General features: G+C 41.5%; 2 protein-coding genes across 4 annotated transcripts; one reads left to right on the top strand and one right to left on the bottom strand.

The window, feature by feature from the left end:
* The first annotated feature begins 3,017 nt into the window (after positions 1 to 3,017).
* tmem229a (transmembrane protein 229A) lies at positions 3,018 to 6,248 on the top strand. Its single transcript, XM_068586685.1, has one exon. It carries the CDS (start codon positions 3,075 to 3,077, stop codon positions 4,161 to 4,163), a length of 1,089 nt encoding a protein of 362 aa, XP_068442786.1. The 5' UTR covers positions 3,018 to 3,074; the 3' UTR covers positions 4,164 to 6,248.
* A 1,638-nt stretch (positions 6,249 to 7,886) lies between these two features.
* LOC137791657 (hyaluronidase PH-20-like) lies at positions 7,887 to 14,065 on the bottom strand. 3 transcript variants are annotated; one of them, XM_068586762.1, is made up of 10 exons: positions 13,939 to 14,065; positions 12,380 to 12,468; positions 11,689 to 11,830; positions 10,988 to 11,166; positions 10,480 to 10,646; positions 10,222 to 10,390; positions 9,910 to 10,128; positions 9,656 to 9,814; positions 9,134 to 9,223; positions 7,887 to 8,405 (listed from the first exon to the last, which is right to left on the bottom strand). In XM_068586762.1, the coding sequence occupies exons 3-10, from the start codon at positions 11,816 to 11,818 to the stop codon at positions 7,968 to 7,970; spliced, it is 1,551 nt and encodes a 516-aa protein (XP_068442863.1). In that variant the 5' UTR covers positions 11,819 to 11,830; positions 12,380 to 12,468; positions 13,939 to 14,065; the 3' UTR covers positions 7,887 to 7,967. The 3 variants fall into 3 exon arrangements, with proteins under 3 accessions (XP_068442863.1, XP_068442862.1, XP_068442865.1); XM_068586761.1 differs by lacking the exons at positions 11,689 to 11,830; positions 12,380 to 12,468; positions 13,939 to 14,065 and having other exon boundaries at positions 10,988 to 11,682; XM_068586764.1 differs by lacking the exons at positions 11,689 to 11,830; positions 12,380 to 12,468; positions 13,939 to 14,065 and having other exon boundaries at positions 8,269 to 8,405; positions 9,079 to 9,223; positions 10,988 to 11,682.
* Between the last annotated feature and the right edge of the window lie 1,448 nt (positions 14,066 to 15,513).

Here is a 15,513-nt window from a genome sequence, read left to right as displayed (position 1 = left end):
CACACTTTACTGCACACACTTTACAACATTTAATAATCTACTCTTTGTTACACCACATCGTAAAATTACAATATTGACACACACTCAAATTATAGATTGTAAACATGAAACATACTAAAGGACTCCTCCAGAAACGCTTCTATGTTTTTAACCTCTAAAAATTGTTCAGAGTGCAGTGTTTCTAGAAATGATAACCTTTTTTTTTTGTTACAGTAATTGCCTTATGTCCAACTATAAATAGTGTACTAAATTATTGCTGGTCAAAGACTCTAATGTCTACATTTTGAGCATGAGGAATTATGGCTATTATCTGCAGCAAGTAGTGGAGGTTAAGAAAATGCGCTATGCTAATATGAGGTGAAGATGTGCATGTGTGAGAGAGGGTCATGTCTTGTCATTTGCCATATAAAATGTTGTATTTGACCCAAACTATTTAAAAATGAGTATTGCTTTCTCATCTCTGAAATCGGCTGTGCAGGCTGAGTCACGACTGAGTGGGTTCAGACTCGAGTTCAATCTGTGCTGAAGCGATTCTGATGGTTTAAAACCATGCAGAGGCACACCGTTATCTCTGTGGCCCAGAAAGGCCACTGATAGCTCTATTTCCTCTAAGTGCACATGCACACACACACACACACACACACACACACACAAATACAAATATATACATAGACAGACCACAGACGGTCACAGAAGCACACATGGCTATATTCACACATGTGGTGTCTTCTAAATGTAACCATACTGCTAAACTCTGAAAGGAAAGCAGAGACAGCTCATCTTGACCTAGTCTGGTCGGCGCCATCAAAATGGGGCAATAACAGAATTTTATCTTATTATTGTTTAGGTTCTGTCGGCTATTTTGTCTTTCCTCTCAGGGGAGCAGCCAAACATGCACGAAGGCCTTGGTGCATGAGGAGAGGAAGGAGGACGGGGGGAAGGGCAAATCTTTCAAACGTAATTGAATGTGTATAAAACTCAGTCAAACTATTTTTTCTGGGTCAGACTTCCGAACCATTTGTGGTGAAAGGGCTCTGTCCATTCCATTGATTTATTCCAAGAATCCGTTTAATAAAAGCTTAAAGACATTGAAGTGTTTCACGTCACATTTGTTTTCTCTAAAGGAGGTTGAAAAGGTTAGTTTACGTATCAACACACACAGAAACAGTTTGGGCACACACACAACCGCATCCTGCAGAGACATGCTGACACTTGCATAGCACTCACAACGCGCAAACAAATGTTGTTAGTATACTCTGTGACACCATGCCAGACCGTTCCAAGTGGTAGATAACAAACTCACGCAAATCCATACTCTCTCATACTGACACACAAACACACAACAACAACCAAGCACGAATGCATGTATTCAGCACACCGTCCTCCTTGCTAAACCAATAGGACACATCTCAAGAGGTGAATGAGCACACATGGCACACATGCCGCCTGCTCTCCTTGAGCCTCTGACGAGTTATCTTTGGTGAACATAAGCTGTATCTCTCACAGACTCAGTAGTGCCCACCAGTGGCCGTGCAGTAGTACCGCAAGCCGTTCAGCAGGATAGTCCTACTGTAATGGTGGCTGATTGAGAGCCTTATCCTCATTGAAACCATGGTATATATATATATATATATATATATATATATATATATATATATATATATATATATATATATATATATATATATATAGTTCATAATAACAATGCAGCCATAGCAGGATAACGGAGGACAGTTAATGTATTCACTTTGAACATAATTTATTCACTTTGAACATAAGATGTATGTCCATTCTATCTATCCATCTATGTCTCATATTACGTCATACAGGTATATGCACCTAATAGGTGATCAATTCACTCTGATGAAAGATGATAGATTAGTTTACTACAGGACCGGTATTGATCCATCATAATTACAGAGGAATAACCTGTAATGATCATTAATGACTCAAAATTAAACAGCGACGGCAAGTCGCCTTGGGATGGGTGTTCAATTAATAACCGTCAGAGACTAAACGTCCCGTCTCCACCTCAGCTATGCAGCTACACCGCCTCCTCCATCAGTTTCAGTCACTGACGTTGCCTTCAAGTGCTATTGGAAATGTGTAGATATTGTTCTGGTGATGCAAATGACGCGGTGCACCAAGTGCGTTTATGACTGTGATGGCCACACCTGCTGCCACACAGCAGATTGTAAAGGCTGCAATCCTCCTACACACATCTTACTTTCCTACAGTTTCAACCTGTGAGTCCGTAACCGTTTGACCTCATTGACATTAGACCAACATCAGCCACCATTCATTAGATGTGTTCAAATAGCAGTATAGTTATGTTTTCACAAGGACACACATGGGCCACAGTTGGGGAAGGTAACATACCAAAAGGTTTGGCAGGGCTCCCACAAAGGAAGGGAAGCTTGTTCATAAACAACATGAAAATAAACAATGCACAGTTCAAAATAGGCTATTTTTAATGGGGAAGCAAAGTGCTAAACTTCCGGATGCTCCCAGTGGGTTTGATGAATGCCACAGAATGTATACAGAACTTTTGTTTGTTGTTCTAAAGTTGTGTTCACAAAATGTATTAATAATAACAAAGTCCTTGAAAGCTGCAGGTCAGCTGAGACCCTCAGCTCCTTAAATCCAGATTGAAGAGTTTTCTGTTTGCTGTTGCTTTTAATTCAAGGATATCAATTTCTGCATCTCGCTGCTGCATTTTATTTCTTAAACTGCACTGCAACTTTTATTCTATTTTTCGCTTTTTGACTTTTTTTTATGTTTTAAAACGAATTTTCTTCACTGTGTATCAATCTTGCATTCTTCCGCATTATGTTTGGATGCTTTAAATGGTTGTATGTGAAGCACTTTGAATCGCCTTTGTTACGGAAATAAGCTATGCAAATAAATTCGCCTCGCCTCGTCTACTAAAAGCGCGGATTTCCGTGGAACACGTGAACGCAGCATCCACTGCACAGTTGCAGGGGATGGTTGCAGACGCAGCTTGCTTCAATGTGCTGGAACAAACGCTGTGTAGGGAGAGGGGAGCTGCATCTCTCCAGAGAGAGTGACTGATCATGGCCAGCCGGTGGCAAGACAGTGCTCGCAGCCGTCCAGGAATCCCCTCCGGCGGCCTGAACACGGCGCGAATGCCCCGCCAAGCAGACCCGGTCGGAGTGGCGGGGGACGCGGTGGAGTCGCTGCGGGAGCTGCCGCGATGGATGCGGCTTTACTTCTACGGGATGCACGGCGTGACTCTAGACGTCCTGCTCTCGTCGGTGCAGGGGTTTTTACATCACCGAGACCCCAAACTGGTGGGCTTTTCCTCCCCGTACCTTTGTGTTATGCACGCACTGACCCACTTTGCGCTGGAGAAGATTTACTCACAGAAGCGGTGTTTCCGAGGTCGGCCTGTGGTGTTTCATCTCGTTTTCTACCCGTCCGTGTACATCGGGCTGCAGATCCTCATCGGGAACATTAACACGTTGACCGAGCAGGTGAGGGTGGTATCTGGCACGCAGCTGGTAGTGCACTACATGCTGGCTCTCTATTTTGCTCAGGTGTTTCACGGAGGACTGTCACGACTGCAGTACCATCACTCCCGCCCGCACGACCACACACGCGAGCTCGTCCCGGAGGACAGAGGTCATGCTCGGGGGCCTCTTCACGGGCTGCCCGGCGTTGTGCGTTTCTTGTTCTTTGGGATGCACGGCTTTCTGGACGAGGTGCTTTTCACCTCTGTTTTCAACCTGGTGGAGAAGTCTGACCGGACCCTCAGCGGTCACACGTCCCTGTGGTCGTTCCTGATGTACGGGAGCTGCAGCTTCGTGGTGGAAAAGCTCTACCTTCACCTGCACTTCAGCAGAGGCTGGGGGACGTTGCGGCGGCTCCCCATCTACATCTGCTTCATCTACACCTGGGAGTTCTGCTGCGGTCTGGTCCTGAGGCAGTTTGGCGCCTGCTCCTGGGACTACTCCCATTATCCTCACAACTTCATGGGACTCATTACTCTGCTCTACTTGCCCGGCTGGGTCTGCCTCAGTTTGTATCAGGACGTGCTGTCTAAGGTCCTGCTGAGAATCAAATGCACCAAAGATGTAAATGACTTGAGTGAGGAGAATGGAGAGGTCAATGGGTCGATGGAGTCAAAGAACAAATCACTTTAATTTTTTTTTTTTTTTAACTTCTCGGGAAAGTCTGGTTTGCAGACTAAAGAAACAAATGGGCATTGTTTTATTCTAATTAACACATTATTCAGATCGGACTGATTTAACGGGAAAAGACATGAATATTTATATTTATAAAGAAGTGCAAGAGATCCACATTTCAAAGTATGTAAGATACTTTGACTCTTTAGACAATTTGGTCAACAATGTATATGATAGTCGTATTACTTATTGCCAGTATGCAGATGAGACATTTGTTAACTCTGCAACGCCTGATATTTATGGGTCCAGTTAGTAAAGATATTAACACTGAGGACCACGATACCCCAAACCTGTTTAAATGCAGTTAACCTACTGCCATTTTATCTCTGATGTAAAATATAGTTTTAATATGAATAATGTTCAAGTCCACATGACATTGTAAGTGTGGAAATTCTGTTTTTTAAATGATTGCAGTGGCAGACTTACCATCTATTCCATGCATTGTGGCAGGTCGATTGTGTCATTTACATAACCTTTGGCATGCTTTAACTGCTGCATGCTTAAAATATAATAACATATGTCAGGTTTATGGATTATATATATATGATGAAAGTGAAAGTCAGAGAAAGATTTCAAATCACTGGGCAGTAGTTTTTTAATGTCATATTTTTAAACAAACTCCCTATTTTAACCCATCATGTTAATATGACCCTCGACTATTGCATGACAACTTTTTGCATGACGACTATTAGAGTAGAAATGAACCCGGTAATAAATGTAGCAAGAAAACCTGTAGCTGAATGGATACGAGGAGCAGAGTGTGATTTTACTGTGAATCTTTATGAACCAAGCATTACTTTGCTGGAGTGCCTTCCTTTGCAAACAGCGTCTTGCAGACTCAAGAAACAAGGCTCGGTGTCCATGGGCCTCTCCTCTTGTTAGATTAGAAGCACAGCAGTGATTTGTCAAGGACTTTTACAAAATATGTTAACCTTTAGCACTAATGGCGGTCTCAGTCAGAGAGGTTGTGTTTGTTTCATTATCAGAATAACAGGCTCCACCAAAATGATACACATTTAATACAGCTGATCAAATTGAAAGATTTTGATATCCAACACAACAAAAACACATTCAATTTAAGCTGATCGATCAACTTAATGTGAAGTGAATATAGTACAGACATATTTAAATCCAGAAGGAATGTTTTTTTTTGTAAATATTCCCTAAATAAACTCTAGCTGTGTAAAAACAGCTTATAATAACTAACATTTGCTTTACAATGGTCTTATGCCTTATTAACAGACTTGTCCAAGTACCTTGCACTGTGACACACGACACAAGTCACTTCGCTGGTGAACATCATTTGGAGTTTGTATTACCAGCAGGTGAACCTGTTTCACTCCTACATTAGCATTTTAACATTGTGTTAGAATTAATCCTGTCATTTATGAAGCCACCCTTTAATCAAAATAGTTATTTTAATTAAAAAATATATATACATTTGCATAATTTTGTTTATAGGTTATTGTTGGAATGAGTAGTACTTTCTCAATGTTTAGATAAGCTTCATGTTTGATTTGCTTAATGCAATGCTTGAATTTATTTTTCTGCTAGATTTGGGTTGGTCGGTCTTAGGGCGATTTACTTTAGGGCAAAAGTAACATTGACGTTGTTGCACTTAATTACTTTGGTTATATTAAAATCATTCACTGTGGATTCATAAAGAAAGAAACCAGATTTACTTCTTGTCTGTGGTTGATTTGTAAAGAAATCAAATTGTATTTTATATGCAAATATTTAAAACAGTAGGTGGCAAAAAGTATAGCTCATTTATTTATCAACAAAAAGATGTGACAAAATTGACTTTGAATTCAAGTCAGAACTCATACATCTTGCACTGAACAGCCTACGTAGCCTAGAAGTACTACGCATGTGACTGAGGTGGTTTTTTGTTCTTGTTGTTTTTGGTCCAATTTGGCAGCTAAAGAGGTTCTTCAACATTTTTGCGTTGTGCTGTCTTCACCAATTAAAAAAGACTAAACTGCTTTTAGAAATTTTAATTGCAATAGCATGTATTGTACGACTTTAATTAAATCAGAAATGTTCCTGTGACATGACTGGCATTCCTTCATTTTAATGTTGGTAAATACCATTTACATTATCCAGCAAAGTTCTGAGCACCAACGTCTCGCACAGCATCGCTGCAGCAGAGCAGGCATGCAATACTGATGGAGGAAACATTTGAATTCACACTTTTTTCCCTTTGAGAGTGGCATTAAAACATGCCCTGTCATAACCTGTTTTCAGGCTGACGTAAACAACATGAGGTCATGTTTCACTTGAATCATCAGTTCCTGGTTCACACAAAAGCCATCTCTGTGGCATCTCTCGTTCCTACTTCCTTGTTGAGATGTTGTGATAAAATAAACAAATGAAACAAGACACTGAGGAACGAAGACAATTCAACAAAAAAGCCCACGCTTTAAACTTTTAACTGATGTCTGCATGTGTCCTGAACGTGTCTGCACACTGTGTTGTCAAAAGTAGCCCGTAAGAGGGTAAAACTGAGCTGCATAACCAATAATGTATCAACCCTTCCTCTTTAAACCACCTTTGAGATCACTGACACAAGCAAGCACATGAATTCTGACTCACCTCACACGCCTACAGCCCACAGGACAGTCAATACACCAATGGCCTGGTATCTGTTGACAACACCACACTGGGAATATTATATACGGACTTATTAGCATTCTCTGGCAGCCGTTTACGGCTGCTGTGTACAAGCTGAAAACATGGTTTAATGCAGATGGAAACAGGGAGTGAGTTTCCATAGTATGCCTTTTTAATTAGTTAATTTACATGAACCCTAACTTCACAAATACAACACCTGACAAATGCATTTCAATAACCTTGTTGTCATGTAGTTAGCTAGATAGGTGGACCTGTCAATTAGCTTGGAAGGCTCCACTACTCAACATTTAATTAAATGGTTAATATATGCAGTTAATGTGAAAGTTGCTACACAACTTTAGTTAACATCTCTGCTGCTTTTTACGTTATATGTTTGGGTTTCATCCCATGCTCTACAGTATTTGCAGAGGTAACTGCTAGCCAAAAACCTGGCAAGCTAAATGGCCAGTTCTCTCAGGAAATAGAGACCAAAAACTGGTTGCCAGAAACGCATCCCCAAATGAAAGACAATATTGCTCCGTGTCTGCTGGATGTGTAGGTATTGTACCTAGCGGCTACCTGCTTGCTACCAAGTTAGCTAACAGATAAACCCGCCTGTTTTGAGTTGTTCTGCCTTCTTGTGGTCGACAAGTCAACGAATGCAGCTACAAGTCCCTGTAGACAGACACGGGTGTTTTCACTTATCTGATTAGACATCTGCTCAAGGTAAAGTATCTAAGCTGGGAATTACAGTATCTTAATGAGTAACACCTGTGCTTTTCTTTCCATGACAACTACAAAGTCATAAAAAAAATGCCAGAACAACACTCCTGCAAATACCAAGTGGGATTGCTAATGTCACTCGGCTAATAGTTACTTGATGTAGCACAGTATTTGTACCTTTGGTCCAAGGCACACCTCTGGTATTTGGTAAGACGGAACATGTTTTAGGATAGCAGTCAGTGGTCATATAATGTACACATTATATCCATGAGGTGATGCTTCCTGGGTGCTTATACTATTGCATGTGAACTGTCCCACACTTGATTGCAACAGGGCTCTCAGGTCTGAACGTACAGTGGTTGGTTTAATTGGTGTTTTTCCAAGAAGAAGAACTTTAGCTTGGGAAAAAAAATTATTCATTACAAGCTAAACTTTCAAGTTCTTTTTAACATTGTCCTTAGTAATACTGTCTTGTTGTGCATCATCTAGCATGGCTTTATTCAGAGTGTGAAACTTCTGGTACAGCCCTTGTTTCAAACTAAATTCCAGGGCCTTGGCTAGCTCTCCGTGTGTCCTTGGTGAGCAGTTCAGTCCTTTGTAGCACTGACAGGTGAACCTCCTGCTCAAAGCCTTCAGGTCTGTGAGGCTAGGTCTCCCCAGGACAAGGTAGCGGTTCTGAACATGCAGGATCTTGAAATTTTCAGGGTTTAAATGGAGGTAGTGATTGGAGTTGGAGTTTTTGCGAACACAGCGGCCATTCCCTCGACACAGGAAGTTGCTGCAGAGCTGGGCGGCTAAGGTGACGTTGTTGATGTAAGGGTTGAGGGTGGAGGAGAGGTAGGATGAGAGGGCCGCACAAGACGTCTGGGAAGATAAGAGTGGAAGAAGGAACAGGAAGGACAAGGTATTTAAAAAATACATATACTATGTATATTTATATACTGTATTGTATGTTTGAAATAGAAGTCAAAAGCCCTGAAATCTGTTAATGTCTACTTAAAGGAATAGTTTGATATTTAATAAAATACTCCCTTTGGATGCCAGAACTTGGAAAAGAAGATCAATAGCACTCTCACGTCTATTCATTGTGAAGCTGAAGTAAACTATTAGCTTAGTTTTACATATGTACTGGAAACAGGGGGGAATAGCTGGCTTGTGTCTGTCCAACATGTTATAACATTAGGCTACTTTATCCTGTGCAGAAACTGCACGTAAAACAGTTTTAAACAGCAGGAAGCATGAGTGCTCAAAGACTTGCAATCCACAAAATAAAAACCTAATGCACTGAATAATACACAACAGCTGTATTATTTAACTTGAATTGACAGAGGTGTATCTTTCAGAAGATTTTAAACATCCAGTGAATGTCACTATCATCAAGTTAATCCTGTCTTCCCTGCCATCTATTAAGTAATCCTGCTACATTGTACCAACCAACACAATCCATCAGTACATGAACCACTCAGGTATTGTCAGTCAGCCAAAGAGACGAGCAGACTCCTATATCATCTAACTGAACACATTGTCTCTGGTGCACCTGTACATTGTCATGTCTTTCAGCAGTGCAGTGGAGGTCTGCCGGGTGATGTTACCTGGTCATTATAGTCGGCGCTGGCCCCCCACAGCACAGCGCCAGACACTCCCACTGCTGCACTCTCCCCAATGGTGCTGATCAAGTCTCCCTGGATACAAATGTATTCAAAATTGCCTTTGTTTAGATACGCGGAATACAAAATGCATGCATGGTCCACAGACTTTTACACCGGGTGATAGGTGAAACACTCTGAGAAGAGAGGATAATGATCATGCTCAGGGGAGGGTTACCCCCCGACCAGGATGTTGTTACACCAAGAAACCAAACTCCTCTTATAACCTCCGATTGGAAACACTTCACTGCGAGGAGGAAGAAGTAACCTAAGAGGTATCTATTCTAATTGAGTGTGGTCACTAACTAATGAGTTTCTTCAAAAATGTAATGTTTTTATAGCAGATGTAATGACGAAGTTATATGACAACCTTATGGATGTTATTCATTTCTCCCAATGCAATCTCATGCTTTAGCTCATATTGCTCTAATTGTTAAACAAAGCAGCATGTAAATGAGTCTCATTTACCTGGCTGAGGAAGCGTCTGTTCTGATCGACAAAGACAGGTCGCATGTAAGCAAACACGGGCGCAGTGCCACTCGGTCTGGATAGGGCAGATACTCTCAAAGCTTCCTGCACACGGTTTCTCACCATTAGAGCAGCCTTTGGACTGTCAGCCAGAGAGACCTGAAACAGTGCAAGGATGCAGGGGGTGAATGAAGACTTTGAAGAAATAATATGAGAGATGTACAAACAGTAAATGTTGCACGGAATTAACTAACCTGCAGATAGACAGAGGGGTAGAGGGCGGTGCTGGACTCCCACAGCCAGAGCAGCTCATCATTCTGCCTCTTCACCTCCTTGGAGCAACGGCCTGTATAGTCTGGCTTCGACCAGCCATAATTGTAGCAGTTAGGAAACAAGTAGAAGCCCCAGAGATAGTTGGGTCTCATAGCTCTGCCCATTGCCAATATGCCTGACATGAAACTCTTGGCTGCCACCTAAAATAGAAGGAAGAATAGAAGAATCCATATTTGATAGTTGCTCAGAACAAAACTATTTGTTTTCTTTGTTTTAATGCAGTCCGTTTTAACCTCGAAGTGTTGTTTGGCTTTCTCTGTGGCCTGATGCACTGACATGGATCTGTTTGTCTGCATAAGGTGTGCCAAAGATAACGTCTGGTAGATTCTCTTGGTGCCCCAGTTTCTGTCCCATAGGGGGCGCCATTCCTCCCAGTCGATAACAGCCAGACCTTGGCTGGTCCTACAGGGAAGACAGGAAGATGAAGAAGTAGGTGAAAGGTCAGCACCAAATGTGTTAAACAATAAAGGGTGCATTTTAAGTATGCTCACTTGGATGGGATGTAGTAGTCAATATCTTCTCTGGCTTTGTTCATACTGGCTTTCAGGTTACCTCTCTGAGGGATGCCGCCATTATACTGTTTCCTTCTAGCGAGGTCTACATGTGGGTAAAGACCTAGTCGGTCTGTGTAGAACAGAGACAGAAACTGGCCTGGGACCTGCCGCAGAAACATGACAAAGTGAATTTACCTACCAGCTTTATATCCAGTTAAGATATCCTGATGAACCTGAATTATTCAATTAACTGAATGTCTTACTGTGTTGCACTCATCTTAAAATAAGTCCCAGGATAAATGTTGGCGTGCATTTAAGACATGTAGCAACCAATCAAATCTAGAAAACAATTTACTAGGAATGTTCTTCCTTTTTTAATTGTACGTAAAGTCATTGAGGATGCCATTTGATTATAGCATGTGCTTTGCAAACATGTATTTGAATGTCACAGAGTTTAACTCAATACTCGCAACTCATTGAAACATTCAAATACGTGTCCCCTTACCTTAGCAGGTGTAGCCACGCCTTTAAAGGGGGAGGTGTCCAGGGAGATGTTGTACCTCTTGCACACCAAATCAGGGATGTTCCAACTAACAATGAATGGCTGGTGCTCAAACAGGGGGCCTGTGGTATCGGGGAGACGGGGAGGCGGAAGTAGCTCGGACGGACGAGTGGCTGCTGCTTCTGAAGGAGAGGGCGAGGTTTTAGGAAATGGGAAGGGTGAACATTTGGCAAGAGGAGGTGGTGATGTTTTCAAGGTTAAAGGCAGGGACAATGTGGAGAGGGATGACGTTGAAAGAGAAGAAGGAAGCTTGGGGGAAGCAGTTTGAGGTAGAGGGGAAGATGGCAAACTTTGTCGAATAGGAGTAGAGTTGGTGGGAGGAAATAGAAGTCGAGCCGCATGAAGAGGAGGTTTTTCAGACTGCATAGGAGTCATTTTGGACAAATGGCATTGTTTTTTGTGCAGAGGTGGTGCTATAGTTTTGAGGGGTGACCTCAGAAATGTGCAGGGCCGAAGTGGCACGTAAGCTGAGAGTGAAGATATGAGGACGTCTCTCCGGATTGTTTTGTCAAAGAGTGACATTGTAGACGTAGCTGACATTGGTTTTGAGGGTGTTGTAGAGGCTTGTGATGAAGACGTTGGGCTGAGGGTGGAGGTGGATGGTTTGAGGATCGCAGGAGCGGTAAAAGAAAGGGTGCTGTTACCAACAGGACGGGTAAAGGTGTTCGGTGTTGTCGGGACAGATGATGAGAGAACAGGCCAGACAGCGATGGGTAGAGCAGAGAGGATAAGCAGCAGCATGCAGCTTCTGTTTTTCTGTGTCACTGAAACCATCCTTTGCCCCGGCTGAAGAAAGAAGAATAGAAAAAAAGGGGGGGTGTGATTATTAAATAATAGTGTGAACTAATTAAAAAACAGAGCTAATCAAACTATCCTGTGCATATTACAGTCTAATAGGCGTTTAGTGTGAGTATGTGTAGCCAGTGTTGCTATAATGAAAATATAACGAAGCCAGCGAGACAAAGCTAACTCATTGGGATATATTCAGATCACACTGTTGAATATATATAAAGTATGCAAAGAAGACCTATAAGCTAATGCCCAAAAACTATTTATATTTCATCGTTCACATTTAAATTAAATGCACAGCTTAACTCTCTGAAGTCCCTTTCTCTTCATGCTGCGCAGCTCTCAGCAGTCGAGCATGATTTCACTCCCCTTGTCTTCCCAAACACAAATAACAGCATGACATTCAGGATGTAAACTGTTCTCTACATCTACCCAAGCATTTTTAAATCAAGATGAGGCCACTTGGAAAATCAGACACCACAACATACCAACTCAAAACTAGTTTAAAGACAATGTAAAATAAACACACAAAAAAAGACACAATACCTGGACATGCCTTCAGTGGGCCCGTCTCACCATACGATGTCTTGACCGGAGCACAGAGGGGGAGAGTGTCCTCAGAAAAATGACCCTGTCTGATATAGGGGAGGAGAGGAACGGTGGGCAGAGCTGTGTACAAGGATGCTCTCTGCTCTCCGTTGTTTGACTCAGAAAAAAAAAAACGCCTTGTTTTGATCACACACGTCTGACTCGGAGCAGAGGAGGAAGACACACCTGGGTGTGAGGTTATGGAGCGTGCGCTGCCCTCATAGTGGAGTGCACTGAGTGGGGCATTAGTATGACAATTAGATTGTTATTGCTCTGGTGTTGATGCTTGTGGTTGATGGTATGTGGATGGTATGAATAAATAATTACAACAATGGAGGCCGTGAAAGCAAATGGGATTAGTCAATAAGCTGACGTTCATCCCTCAATATTACAAAACTGCATGCACAGTTAATGTCAGCGTCTTTGGACTAATGACGTAATTTACAGGAGACATTTAATGTGATTGTGCGAGTGCTGTGGTTTCAACCCTTATTTGGAGTCATAGTACAGTTAAAAAAAAAGGTGGCTCATCATATCCACATCCACCTGTTTGGATGCAATACTTATTTCTGGCTGCCTTTTCTCACAATGGATTCAAGCAAATGGAATTAGTTCAACATCGTGGTAAAGGGATAATGACAATTGGGTGGCATGTTAGCCTGGTTGGAAAGAATTGCATACATGCTATCAATCAGCACATTCTCCCCCTAGGAGACAGGAAGGTTTGACACCTAGGTGGCGAGAGAGGGGTGGTGGCTTTAATAGGCGTCTAACGTCTGCCACGCACAGTGAAGTTTACAGACAGAAATAGCTAAAATGAAACTCCTAATAGCATGTTTCACCTCCGTGTTACAAGTAAATGTAAGTCTGGTATTCATACATTGGACTGTTTACCCTGTATGTGTTTATTTGTCTGGTCAGGGACATGTAATACCAAATGGTAGAAGTAATTTCTCAAGTCAGTGGCACAGTGTGAACAGAAGATGTTTTTAGGAGGGTGGTGTGTGTTTTGTAGATGATACTACAAGTTCACTTTAGTAAACAAGATTACGTCTGTCTTAGTTATAAATACATGCAATTTCAGCGACTACAAGTATGACTTTATTTATCAAGTCAATTAGTTTATTTGTATTTCTTAAAGATAAGAAATAAAATCTTCTCCACATAGGATGAATGGAGCAAACAGTATCATCATGATGAAATTTCAGCACTAGTTTTGATATTCCTTACAATTTCCTAAAATATTAAACCTTTTCTTCTTGCATGTTTAATCCAGTGGACATCAGGTACAATAGCACAAAACCTGCATGAGCCCCTCCATTAAATACTAGTTTAGATTGGATTGAATTAGATTAGATTAGAACTAACAGTTTTGGCTGTTGCTGCCCACCAAGTCTAGAAGGTTAACTCGGTAACAATGACCTAAATATTTTTTTATAAACGATTAATCAAGCATGTTGGGACAAAACCATAGTCATTATTGTACTGGCCACAACATGAAATATGCATATTCTTACCTTTATTCTTCACTCTTTCATTGGTCCTCTTCTCCCACCTCTTCCTCTCCTTGAATGGTGGGTCATTGTCACACAGTTATGAAGAAGTTTGTTTGGAAGGATGTTTTCTGTCGTAACAATGGTGGTTGCTACGACAGAAAACACATTAAAAAAATTGCAACAGATTGGGCAGAAGCTCTTCACCACATTACTCTCGTCACATGGTTGTATGATGATGTATGCAGGTATTGAGCTCAATAGCCCAGGATGGTTATTGTGTTTTGGCCTCCATGTTTTGCAAATGTAAAGCAGTAACCAGGGTGCGCTGTCCAGCAGCATCAGTGACATAATATCCAGCATAATACTGCCATCTTGTGGTTATTGTGTACAGATGGCGCGAGTCTAGCTTTGGCAATATTTCCCAAACCTGTATGACTTTCTGTGAATCAGTATGTATGAATGCAGTGTGTGTATGTATGCAAACCTGCTTCCCTAAACACACAATTGGCACACCACAATACTTGCCTGTTTGAATATATTTCTGTTAAGTTGACCCCAACATTACAGTTCCAAAAAAGAAAATCCACACTGTGGAACATGATGAGGAGATGTGAAAAGGCCAACTTTATTAAATATTCACATAGAGGCCTGTAGGGGATGTCTTCCTCCAGAATTCAAAATATAATATTCATGTTGTCCTCTTACCTCCTTCTCTCACAACCTCAGTTAGCTTTTCTTGTGGAAAGTGGGTCAAATGAATGTTTCACAAGGGTATAGCCCCTGAAGGCGTGTCTGCATCACCTCAGCAACATATACAGCTCTAACAGCTACAGACAATGCAGTATCACGTCCCCTCAAATACACATTAATATATAATAGGAAGACATGCATGCACACTGAGTCATGGTGCACAGTCAAATGCACTGAAAATACATCACTGCATGATCACATATTGGCATTGTTCAGAAATGTCAGTTAGGTATCTTTCACAAACCACAGTGCTCAGTTCAGTCATCTTGGCCTTTTGAGAATAAGTATATGCAAAGATTGGCTGTCAGTTTCACTATTCTGTGAATCTCAACGCGTCATCGGATGATGAATGAATTCACCTCCTTGCTTTTGTTTTTGCTTATTTGTTGAGACAGTGTTTCAGAAAATGTTGGTTTCTTCACCTTCCCTCACTCTCATTTCCCACTTTCTGTCCATTTTCTTTCTCGCACTCTTCTCTTTCTCATTTGTTCGCCTCAAATGCCCTTTTTTCATGTTTCTACACGAAGAACTTATGGGTTCTCATAACTACTCATTCAGGATGAGTCATTTTTGAACACATCTCTACCTTGCTAAGCCAAGGTGAGGTGGAGGAGTGCAGAGTTTCACTCTGTGTTTCTTTGCCTGTCTGTCAGGTTTTTCAAGTTTTTCAAGATTTCAGTTGACAAGCATAGAATTAGGTTGAACCAGGTGGAAGTATGTGTGAAAGAGCATGGGCATAACTCTTAACGTGGAAGAGGAAGGTGTTACTTTATCTATATGTCCCTTCCCTTCAAATATTATAATGCAGTTTATTGAAAACTCTAACCTCACTGTCAGCTTTGTTTA

Source organism: Clinocottus analis, unplaced genomic scaffold (genome assembly GCF_023055335.1).
Source record: "Clinocottus analis isolate CAN_PGR_092001 unplaced genomic scaffold, fCliAna1.0.p SCAF_20, whole genome shotgun sequence".
Lineage (NCBI taxonomy): Eukaryota > Metazoa > Chordata > Actinopteri > Perciformes > Cottidae > Clinocottus > Clinocottus analis.
The sequence above is the reverse complement of the archived record's forward strand: the minus strand, read 5'-3'. Positions and strand labels throughout refer to the sequence as shown.

Bases quoted from the DNA above. Each gene is read 5' to 3' on its own strand.
- tmem229a (XM_068586685.1), top strand. From the start codon at position 3,075: ATGGCCAGCCGGTGGCAAGACAGTGCTCGCAGCCGTCCAGGAATCCCC.
- LOC137791657 (XM_068586761.1), bottom strand. From the start codon at position 11,584: ATGTCAGCTACGTCTACAATGTCACTCTTTGACAAAACAATCCGGAGA. The intron at 10,129-10,221 runs GTTAAAACGGAC...CTTCTATTTTAG, and splicing joins AAGCCAAACAACACTTCGAG to GTGGCAGCCAAGAGTTTCAT. The intron at 8,406-9,133 runs GTAACATCACCC...TTATCTTCCCAG, and splicing joins GCGCCGACTATAATGACCAG to ACGTCTTGTGCGGCCCTCTC.